Consider the following 12,379-nt stretch of genomic DNA (forward strand, 5'->3'; position numbering starts at 1 on the left):
TCACACTCGGCTGCAAACCGTCCCAGTGCATGCTGAAGGTCCTGGTTTGAAGAGGCCAACAAGAAAACATCATCCGCAAAGAGCAGAGACGAAATCGTGTGGTCCCCAAACCTGACACCCTCCGGCCCCTGTCTGCGCCTAAAAATTCTGTCCATAAAAATTACGAACAGAACCGGCGACAAAGGGCAGCCCTGACGGAGTCCAACATGCACTGGGAACAAGTCTGACCCTCCGGTCCCCCTTCTTAAAAAGAGGGACCACCATCCCGGTCTGCCATCCTAGAGGCTCTGTCCCCGACCGCCACGCGATGTTGCACAGGCGTGTCAACCAAGACAGCCCTACAACATCCAGAGACTTGAGGTACTCAGGGCAGATCTCATCCACCCCTGGTGCCTTGCCACCGAGGAGTTTCTTGACTACCTCTGTGATTTCAGCCCGGGTGATGGACGAGTCCACCTCTGAGCCCTCATCCTCTGCTTCCTCAATGGAAGATGTGACGGCGGGATTGAGGAGATCCTCGAAGTACTCCTTCCACCGCCCGACGACATCCCCAGTTAAGGTCAACAGCTGCCCACCTCTACTGTAAACAGCGTTGGTAGGGCACTGTTTCCAACTCCTGAGGCGCTGGACGGTTTGCCAGAATCTCTTCGAGGCCAGCCGATAGACCTTCTCCATGGCCTCACAGAACTCCTCCCAGGCCCGAGTTTTTGCCTCCACAACCACCCGGGCTGCAGTCCGCTTGGCCTGCCGATACCTGTCAGCTGCCTCAGGAGTCCCACAACCCAACCAGGCCTGATAGGACTCCTTCTTCAGCTTGACGGCATCCCTTACTTCCGGTGTCCGCCTCGACAGGCACCAGAGACCTTACGGCCACAGCTCCGAGCGGCCGCTTCGACAATGGCGGTGGAGAACATGGTCCACTCGGACTCAATATCTCCAGCCTCCCTCGGGAAGCTCTGCCGGAGGTGGGAGTTAAAGATCTCTCTGACAGGAGAATCGGCCAGACGTTCCCAGCAAACCCTTACAGTACGCTTGGGTCTGCCGAGTCTGTCCAGCTTCCTCCCCCGCCATCGGATCCAACTCACCACCTGGTGGTGTTCAGTTGACAGCTCCGGCCCTCTCTTCACCTGAGTGTCCAAGACATATGGCCGCAGGTCAGATGAAACGACAACAAAGTCGATCATCGACCTACGGCCTAGGGTGTCCTGGTGCCACGTGCACTGATGGACACCCTTATGCTTGAACATGGTGTTCGTTATGGACAAACTGTGACTAGCACAGAAGTCCAATAACTGAACACCGCTCGGGTTCAGATCAGGGGGCCCGTTCCTCCCAATCATGCCTCTCCAGGTGTCTCTGTCGTTGCCCACGTGGGCGTTGAAGTCCCCCAGTAGAACAATGGAGTCCCCAGTCGGAGCACTTTCCAGCACCCATCCCAGAGACTCCAAGAAGGTTGGGTACTCTGCACTGCTGTTCAGCCTGTAGGCACAAACAACAGTGAGAGACCTATCCCCGACCCATAGGCGCAGGGAAACAACCCTCTCGTTCACCGGGGTAAACTCCAACACATACCGGCAGAGCTGGGGAGCTATAAGCAAACCCACACCAGCCTGCCGCCTCTCACCATGGGCAACTCCAGAGTGGTGAAAAGTCCATCCTCTCTCAAGGAGTGTGGTTCCAGAGCCCAAGCCGTGCATGGAGGTGATCCCGACTATCTCTAGTCGGAACCTCTCAACCTCACGCACGATCTCAAGCTCCTTCCCCGCCAGCGAGGTGACGTTCCACGTCCCTAGAACTAGTTTCCGTGTCCAGGGATCGGGTTGTCGAGGCCCCCGCCTTCGACTGTCGCCCAATCCTCTACACACCGACCCTTTATTGTCCCTCCTGCAGGTGATGAGCCCACAGGAAGGCGGCCCCACGTCGCTCCCTCGGGCAGAGCCCGGCTGGACCCCGTGGGGAAGGGCCCGGCCACCAGGCGCTCGCATACGAGCCCCAACCCCGGGCCTGGCTCCAGGGTGGGGCCCCGGCTGCGCCATACCGGGCAACGTCACGGTCCTCAAAATGTTTTCTGTCATTAAAGGGTTTTGAACCCCTGAACAAATTTCATTACATTTTTATAACTTTCAGCAAGTATTCCAACCAACTTCCATACAAACATACAATAAACTTAATTCACTATAACCTACTGTATTCATCATATGGTCACTTATCTATTCACATGGAAGAATTGTACATGCATCCCTTGTTAAAGCTAGGATGTTAGAGTACGTCTGACCCAGAACGCAGAGAAATCACACAGACCACGTAAGGTAGATTCAAAAATAAAGGTTTTAATGGAGAGCCAGGGTTGTATGAGAAAACAGTGTAGGCAGGTCCGAAGCTGGGGGAGAGCTGACGGTGAAGGCTGGGTGGTGAGGCCAGGAGCTAGTAGGCGCAGCAGAGGAAGCAGCTGGTCTGAGCAGGTAACAGGAGAAAAACACAGGGTAAGTACAAACACAGGGAACAAAGGCAAAAAATGGAGCACACGGATGATAATAGCAAGTAACTAGAACTGAGAGCCAAGTACCACATGGGTAGTAGATAACGAACTGGCGCCGAAGAGGTGATCAGCCCGGGTTTAAATATTGCTGGAGTGAATCATGTGGATGAGGTGCAGCTGCGAAGAATGGCTCTGCAGTGAAGACTGCCACGCCCCTTGCCCTACTGAACACACCCCCAGCACTCCAGGTGGAAAAACAAAACAGGGACCGAACCACCTGACTCAGGGCGGAGGGGAAGCAACCCGTAACATAGGATTGTACAGCATTTTGCATTACTCACCGGCAGTGCTGGGGGTAATGTGTTACCAAGTTACAGTAGTCAGACTACTTTTTATAGGTATTGAGTAACGTAATGCGTTCGTTATTTAATTTAAGTAATCCCTTACTAGTTATTTTTTCTAATAAATAATGTGTTACTCAATTTCCCTCAGTGCAGCCTACGTAGCTTTACGTGGCATTACTATTCCCTAGTAGCAGTTGGCAATAAAGGATGCAAAAATGGCAGCACTAGCTCTCCCAGATACAGGTTATGATACACATACCAAAGCCCAGCTCTGATTCTTTTCAAAACGATATGTAGCGTTGACTGGCGATTTTTGCAGCGGAAGGTTGAGCTCGGGAGAGCTTCGCAATTCTGGCCTGAGAAGCAGTTCACTATTTCGACTACATTGTCATTACTCTTGCATATAACCAATCACGGCAGTTGCTGTTATGTTTTGCCCGGATCAACTTCCCTGTTGGGAACTTGCCTGTTGGACAACCAAAGTTCGATCAGAAATCATCCTCTGCTGGACAACCAAAGTTGATCCCAAATCATCCTCCATTATTTCCAGGCAAACGATTGTTTAATCTGAATTAACATGTAGTGGCCACTTGAAAGCTACAGTTGTGCTCAAAAGTTTGCATACTTTTGAGTGAGCAGGCAAAACGTCTTATTTCCTATGGGATTCACATTCAACTGTAGGTCATAATAGAACTGCACAATCATAAAACAAAACATGGCAACAAAGAAAAAAATTAACTGACCCCTATTCAAAAGTCTGCATACCCTTAGTTCTTAATATTGTGTATTGCCCCCTTTAGCCTCAATGACAGCGTCTATGAGGACCCAAAGTATTGCAGGTGGTATAGCTGCCCATTCGTCTTGACAAAATGCCTCCAGGTCATGCAAAGTCCTTGGTCGTCTTGAATGAACCGCACGTTTGAGATCTCCCCAGTGTCTCAATGATATTAAGGTCAGGAGACTGCAATGGCCACTTCAGAACCTTCACCTTTTTCTGCTGTAACCACTGTTTTTCCTTTGAAAATGTAGCCTACACATAAACTATAGACATACCGCAGACCTTTATTTTGAAGGCAACATGAAATTCAGAAGTCTTATTGTTGCTGCCAAATGTATATAACGTTTCACCGCAGACTTTTATTTTGAAGGTAAAATAAGAAAACCAGAGGTCTTATTGTGGCTACCGAAGTTAAATAAATAATAGGCCTGCAAGTTATATGTTGTGGAGCTCCGCCCACTAGAGGGGCTTCAGCTCCTAGTGTCGTGGAGCTCTGCCACCTCGATGGGCTTTAGCTCCTAGTGGTTTACACAGGTTGTGCGTTACCTGCCTAGGACTGGCCCACGCTCGCGAAGGTCTAAGCGACCCCCCAGTTTGTTCCTCCTGCGCCGCTTTGTCCCTCTCACACGTGTAGAGAGTGCAAACTACTTTGAGGAGGAAATCGTCATCTCTGCTGCGTTGGACTCCATTGGAGACGACGACTCCAATAAGATGTCTGAGGACAAGGAGGAAGGACCTATGCAGGATATCGCGGGATATTTTAAGGCTATCATCCACCTGAACCTCGCCTTCAGCGAAATGTACGCATATGCAAATGCTGGGCTCCTCTCTTTCCTGCCATTTGCGGGCTACCGAGTGTTCTGAAATTTCACAGGAGGTTTTAGACATAGCTGTGGTGGCTTCTCAATCCGCTCGCTATGACAGACTCAAACATCAAGTAACGCCGTCTGGTCTTTCCCCCGTCTCGCTACCTGTTCTCACTGAGTCCCCGTTCTCTGCTGGCGAAGCTCGGTGTCCCCATGGCAACGCGTCCCCACCTAGGGTGCAACGTCCGCATATGCAAATGTCGGGTTCCTCTCTCCCTCAGATTCCTAGGAGTGCTTTACATGTTGTATAGCGGAATGGCCTAATGGTTAGCACTTTCGGCTCTCGTTCTGTGGTCCTCAGCTTCTTTTTTTTCTCATCCCTTTCAATTCAATTTCAATTTTCAAAGCTTTATTGGCATGTATCAAATGCTTGTTCTCCTCACTGTATATATTATTTAAATAATGCATACAAAAAACCTCTACACAAATACAGTGAACAAAACATTCTTTGGAGCTGACTTCACATGCGAAGGATGAAGTGTCTACTCTATACATCACAAAACAAGACATAGGCTACAATATATCTATAAATCAACTATGCATTAATCCTGTCCAATCAGTCATATTCTCAGCAATTCGGATGTTCATGCGTTCGTACACACAGAAAAAGGTTTTGGCACCTGCTTTTTCTCCCATATTAAAACTAAATAGGCTCTGAAATATTGAAAGACAAATTATTCAAAAATTTCGCTTGAAATGTAAACTAAATGCCTTAGACGAGAGGAGGGGAGCAAGCTTAATTTCCAGGCCGGCATAAATAAGACATTGCACTCATGATGCTGATTAATGTTTTATACTGATTAATTCATGTTATACAATGGAAATATCTTACTAGATTCCTGGCTGACTGCCTTCAATCTAAACAACTGCTGATATTAGCTTAAACCATTCTTAAATGTGTCAGTTGTGCTCACCTTTCTTTTCAAATAAATAAATTAGCAATTGTTTTTCTTCAGTTTGCATTCTTTTTCTATCCTTTCTATCCTTTTTTGGTACCCCGGTTTCCCTTTCTTAGGGAAAGACATGACTCTATCACAGTAGCAGTCAGTCAGCTTGATTAGCTGTGTTTAGAGACAAATCTTGGTGCAGGGGTTGACGAAAGCAATTTTTTGGGGATACAGATTTCAATCAATGAACAAATTTATTCAGACATTTTAAATTCAATCATGACACTAATGACTTAGAAATAAAAAATTGCAAACAAAAACACATTTTCATTCCATTATTTGAGTGCCCTCACCTAATTGGGGCCCTGGGTAGTCAGTCCCACTTTTCCCTTGTTTGATTCTGTCCAGTTTTGATCCATGAACAAAATTTATGCAACCATTAGTCAGGGGAGAACCATTTTTATTCAGCACGAGTACAATATATTGATCTTCCATAGTTCTTACATGTTCTCCAATAATTACAAAGTTAACACAGTCTTGTATGCCTGGACACATAGGAGGCGATCAGTGGTCATAGCCAACCATTACACAGTACATTATCCTCCAATAAGAAAGGTTTATCCTACAAAATACCCTTGTATCTTATGTTTCAACCTATGTTCCATGGGCCTATTCATAGAGCTTATGTTAGTCACATGGACAACCCCTATCAGGAGGTATGGATAGGATGTGTGGGGCCCATCAGTAACGGGTAATCTCTTGTCCTTTGTTCAGAGTTAGTCAGCACTTATGTGTTGTGTTAATTTTCTCATGCCCATATCCTATCACCCTCAACTTCGACGCCCCTGAACGGGCGTCCAATGATCAAAAGGCTGGAACTGTCAAAAGGAGGCTGTCGAACTGGACAAAGGTGTGACATAACCTGTCTGTTAAACTGCCCCTTAAAGTTTAACAGCAAAGTACCTAATGCATTATATTTATATAGTGCTTTTCAAGGAACCGATTTTGCTTTACAAAATGAACAAGGAACAGAAACAAACAAAAAAAGACCATGAGAAAACAAGGAAAATTGAAAGATTGGGATTGGGCATGGGATGGGATGAGTATGTAGGTTCATATGGAAGAAGGTCGGAGACTTAGGCAGGGGCGTTGTTGTTTAGGGCTTTATGTCAGTAGGAGGATTTGTAGTCAATGTGTTGGGTGATAGGAAGCCAGTATAACTCACAGAGGATAGGGGTGATATGCTACCAGGATTTGGTGTGAGTTAGTAGTCTGGCCACAGAGTTTTAAACCATTTGGAGGGATGCAGATTTGATGCCGGTGAGTAGGGAGTTGCAGTAGTCAAGACGGGAGATTGTGAATGCATGTATTAGGGTTACAGCAGCAGGATGGGAGAGGGAAGATCTAAGTTTGGCAATGTTGCGGAGATGGACGAATGAAGATTTTACAGTCTGTTTAATGTGCTGATCAAAGGAGAATGTCCAGAATAACACCAAGTTTTCGTGTATGGGGGGATGGAGAAACAACAGTGTCATCAATGCTGAGAGTGAAAGGGCCAGTTTTGTTGAGGGTGGATTTGGTCCCAATTAGTATGAATTCTGTTTTGTTTAGTTTGAGGAAGTTTTCCTTCATCAATTTATTGCAGTCAGGCAGGATTCAATATGGGTCAGAGGTGAGTGGGTGAGATATTTGGTGACTTGATATATTTGTGTATCATCAGCATAGCAGTGGAAATTAAGGTTGAAGTGACAGAGGATTTGACCAAGGGGAAGGATGTAGATGATGAAGAGTAGGGGACCAAGTACTGAGCCCTGGGGGACACCTTGAGTAACTGTGGCTGAGTCTTAAGTTCAGGCCTTTGAGTGAAATGTAGTGGGTTCGGTTAGTGAGATAGGAGTTTAGCCAGGAGAGTGCAGTTCCCTCAACGCCCAGCCTCTCAAGTCTGGTGAGCCAAATCTGGTGGTTAACGGTGTCAAAGGCATCACTCATGTCATTGACAACTTTTAGGAGTGCAGTTTCTGTGTTATGGATTGGCCGGAAATCAGACTGAAGAGGCTCATACAGATTGTTTTTGAGGAGGTATGTTTGGAGCTGTGAGGCACCACTTCTATCAAGAAAATTATCATGTTGGATAGAATTAAAACATTTCATGACAGAGATTAAATAAGAGGTAAGTTTGGAGTTAGGTGAGTCAAAGTGAATATACTTTGTTGATTATCAGGCAATATATCCAGATGAGGTGAAGAATTGAACAGACAACTCAGTAATTTTAAAACGAGATGGTGAGTTCACATGAGCAGTCCAATGGTGGTATTCCAGAGATGTGGAAAACCAACAGCAGAATATCCCAGGACAGGGCAGAGAGGGTAGACAGGATCAGATTGAGTAGTGCCACGATCAGGCAAGTTATCAAATTGGAGGTAATCACAGCAACGCAGTCCAGACATGGATAATAGCAGATGACACGCACCGGCAGTAGGCAATATTTTTTTTTTTTACAAAACAAGTGAACAATGAGAGAAGACAGCCAGCAACAGTTGAACAGAGTTAGACAGTTCCAGTGAGAAGTGGCAATCCAACGTGACCCTAGGAGATACTCTCAGCCGGAAATAGAGACGAGACACTTATTGTGGAGTGAGTGAATGCATGTCCACACAAACTGTCCCGCAGCAAACTAAGGATTTTCTTTGTAATCATAAAATGTCTATAGACACTACTGGGTAGTTATCTGGCCCTCTCCTCCAATTTTATCCCATTCCACACTCTCCTAATTTGAAATGTCCAATTAACCATAATAGTCTTGCCACATCACAACAATTCCACTTCAGGTTTGGAAAAGTGAATGATTAAGACATGTATCCTCCAATGCACACCTCACCAAGCCACTAAACCTTTTTTCACAGCTTATATTTTCTGGTATTGATGTTATATTAAAAAATTCCAGTAAATGACCTGTAGCGTTAAATGCTTTGCAAACCTGTACACCCAAACATCTAATTTCTGTTCTCTTTCCCCCCTCTGTCATTCTCCTCCTTTTTCTTACACTCTCCCACTCTGTTTTTTTCTCTGTGGTAGGAAGCGTGGCAAAGGAATAATTAGTAAACGGGTACTGACACTCGACAACCTCGTCTTTATCAACGCAAACGCTAGCAGGAGGGTCAGTCTGTATTTGTATGTATGAGTGTACAGTGAGGGAAAAAATTAGTTGATCCTCTTCTGATTTTGTGCGTTTGCCCACTGTCAAAGAAATGATCAGTGTATAATTTTAATGGTAGGTTTATTTGAACAGTGAGAGACAGAATAACAACAAAAAAATCCAGAAAAATGCATGTCAATGTAATAAATTGATTTGCATTTTAATGAGTGAAATAAATATTCGACCCCTATGCAAAACATGACTTAGTACTTGGTGGCAAAACCCTTGTTGGCAATCATAGAGGTCAGACGTTTCTTGTAGTTGGCCAGCAGGTTTGCATCTCAGGAGGGATTTGGTCCCACTCCTCTTTGCAGATATTCTCCACGTCATTAAGGTTTCAAGGCTAAAGTTTGGCAACTCGAAACTTCAGCTTCCTTCACAGATTTTCTATGGGATTAAGGTCTGGACTCTGGCTAGGCCACTCCAGGACCTTAATGTGATTCTTCTTGAGCCACTCCTTTGTTGCCTTCGCCATGTGTTTTGGGTGATTGTCATGCTGGAATAGCCATCCATTTTCAAGGGAAGGAGGTTCTCACCCAAGATTTGACGGTACATGGCCAAGTCCATCGTCACTTTGATGCGGTGAAGTTGTCCTGTCCCCTTAGCAGAAAAACTCAGCCAAAGCATAATGTTTCCACTTCCATATTTGACAGTGGGGATGGTGTTCTTGGGGTCATAGGCAGCATTCCTCCTGCAAACACGACAAGTTGAGTTGATGCCAAAGAGCTTGATTTTGGTCTCATCTGACCACAACACTTTCACCCAGTTCTTCTCTGAATCATTCAGATGTTCACTGGCGAACTTCAGGTGAGCCTTTACATGTGCTTTCTTGAGAAAGGAACCTTTATGCAGGGTTTTAGTCTTTCACGGCATAGTGTGTTACCAATTGTTTTCTTGGTGACTATGGTCCCTGCTGCCTTGAGATCATTGACAGGATCCTCCAATGTAGTTCTGTGCTTAGTCCTCACCGTTCTCATGATCATTGCTCCACGAGGTGAGATCTTCCATGGAGCCACAGACACAGGGAGATTGACAGTTGTTTTGTGTTTCTTCCATTTGTGAAAATAATCGCACCAGCTGTAACCTTCTCTAACCGTCTTGTAGCCCATTCCAGCCTTGTGTTGGTCTGCATTCTTGTCCCTGACTTTGGGCAGCTCTTTGGTCTTGGCCAGAGTGGAGCGTTTGGAATCTGATTGATTGATTGCTTCTGTGGACAGGTGTCTTTTATACAGGTAACAAGGTGAGATTAAGAGCACTCCCTTTAAGAGTGTGCACCTTTGTCTTGCCAGGTGGGCTCTCGTCGCCACTGGGATGCCCTCCCTCCAATGCCTTTCGGGGGAAGAGTCACTGGCTTGTTGTTGACTCTCTGTTGCGCACTTGTGCAATTGGGCTGTACGCTGCTAGCAATACTCGGCCCTCATTCAGGGGGGGTTGCGGTTGGTGGTTGTCCCTTTGGTTGATGCCTGGCAATGTGGGTGGATTGATTTCCTGCCTGTTGGGCCCTGTCCGGGGCCTCCCCCGGGTAGGGCCACAGTGTCACTGGACCCCCCGTCTCAGTTCCAAGGTGTTACGCAGCTATATTATTGTGTTGGGGGATATGAGGAATGCACGTTCTAACTTTTTTTCAGTCTCCTCCAGTTTGAAATTTTAGGAGGAGATGACGTCCTGTTCCACACCTGCAGAGTACCTGGTTTGGGGGGCCCGTTGCTGTCCCTGTCCACCTGGTCATACTTTTGACCTAGTCTAGAATCAAATAGACTCTGGATTTAGCCCAGGGAAATGTATTTATTATTCCAATTGGACTCTTAATATCTCACCCGGAACAGCCAGAAGAGGACTGGTCACCCCGCTGAGCCTGGGTCCTCTCTAGGTTTCTTCCTAAAATTCAACCTTCTTAGGGAGTTTTTCCTAGCCACTGAAATTCAACACTACTGTTGTTTGCTCCTTGGGGTTTAAGGCCGGGTGTCTCTGTAAAGCACTTTGTGACAACTGCTGTTGTAAAAAGGGCTTTATAAATAAATTTGATTGATTGATGGGAGCCAGAAATCTTTCTGATTGCAGAGGGGTTGAATAATTATTTCACTAATTAAAATGTTATTCGGTCTCTAACTGTTCAAATAAACCTAACATTAAAATTATAAACTAATCATTGCTTTGTCAGTGGGCAGACATACACATTCAGCAGGGGATCAAATAATATTTTCCCTCACTGTATGTTTGTTGTGCATGTTTGTTTTGTATCTGTGTTAAGTCTGTCTGTGTCTTTGTGTTCAATTAGTAATAACATTTCAAAAAATTTGTTTTGCAATTATTATCAAATAATATTAATTGTTGCAAAGGTGTTTTGCACTTAGGTTTAGGCAAGCCTGTATTAGTATATGAGTAAAATTTTGGTTATCAAATCACTCAAATCATCAATTATTTTTCTGTCCCCTATTAATACATTATATTTACAATGGTACAGTTGTGTCCATATATACAGTATGTACACCTTTGCTATAGATTTCAATAAAGAAAACAAAAAATTGTGAAGTGTCACAACTACACGTTGTCAACAACATCAACAAAAAAGGCAACTAAAACTCTGAATCTTTGCATTACAAATTAAACATGTCTGACACAATTTTTGTCACTTTTCTTGAGAGTTCTAAATATTTGGCTTAGAGGCAGGTGAACCTTGTTTATTGGGTTATTCATCTTACCTGTGGAAACTAAAATGTGAGAAACAAAACAATCCTCTTACACGTTCACAAGGTTACAAGTACATCTCCCGGGAACTGGGAATTCCTTTTTTTGACTTTATTTTGAAAGGGAAAACAAACTAAGACCTGGATCACTTTTACAGATGTGCCTTGTGTAAACGTTTACATATTCCATTTAGGCACACAAAGCACACATAAAGAAATATATCAATAGAAAATTTAAAAAGATACAAAGCAAAGACATACAATTCATAAAAAGCTGTCACAGACCATAATAATTCTCTATTACATTTTTAAAACTGGGCACCAGAGTGAGATCTGCAGTTTGTTCCATAATTAAAGTGCGAAGGAACTAAAGGCAATCCTCCCCAACTCTATGGAGACCGAGTCTCTAGATTTTGAAAAGTCTGGTGGCAATTAAATATTATATATACAGGTGCTGGTCATAAAATTTGAATATAATCAAAAAGTTGATTTATTTCAGTAATTCCATTCAAAAAGTGAAACTTGTATAATGTATACATTCATTCCACAGAGACTGATATATTTCAAGTGTTTATTTCTTTTAATTTCGATGATTATAACTGACAACTAATGAAAACCCCAAAATCAGTATCTCAGAAAATTTGAATATTGTGAAAAGGTTCAATATTGAAGACACCTGGTGCCACACTCTAATCAGCTAATTCACTCAAAACACCTGCAAAGGCCTTTAAATTGTCTCTTAGTCTAGTTCTGTAGGCTACACAATCATGGGGAAGACTGCTGACTTGACAGCTGTCCAAAATACGACCATTGACACCTTGCACAAGGAGGGCAAGACACAAAAGGTCATTGCTAAAGAGGCTGGCTGTTCACAGAGCTCTGTGTCCAAGCACATTAATAGAGAGGCGAAGGGAAGGAAAAGATGTGGTAGAAAAAAGTGTCCAAGCAATAGGGATAACCGCACCCTGGAGAGGAATGTGAAACAAAACCCATTCAAAAATGTGGGGGAGATTCACAAAGAGTGGACTGTAGCTGGAGTCAGTGCTACAAGAACCACCATGCACAGACGTATGCATGACATGGGTTTCAGCTGTGAGATTCCTTGTGTCATGCCACTCTTGAACAAGACACAGCGTCAGGAG

At 44.5% G+C, this 12,379-nt stretch overlaps 1 protein-coding gene across 1 annotated transcript in view; it reads left to right on the forward strand.

Moving 5' to 3' along the window:
- LOC105030948 (retinal guanylyl cyclase 2) overlaps window positions 1-12,379 on the forward strand; it is a 182,894-nt gene that overhangs the window by 87,028 nt on the left and 83,487 nt on the right. Inside the window, exon 6 of the mRNA XM_029118297.2 lies at window positions 8,430-8,511. Coding sequence (XP_028974130.2) covers window positions 8,430-8,511 — 82 coding nt within the window. The remainder of the gene's footprint in view (window positions 1-8,429; window positions 8,512-12,379) is intronic.

Source organism: Esox lucius, chromosome 25 (genome assembly GCF_011004845.1).
Source record: "Esox lucius isolate fEsoLuc1 chromosome 25, fEsoLuc1.pri, whole genome shotgun sequence".
Lineage (NCBI taxonomy): Eukaryota > Metazoa > Chordata > Actinopteri > Esociformes > Esocidae > Esox > Esox lucius.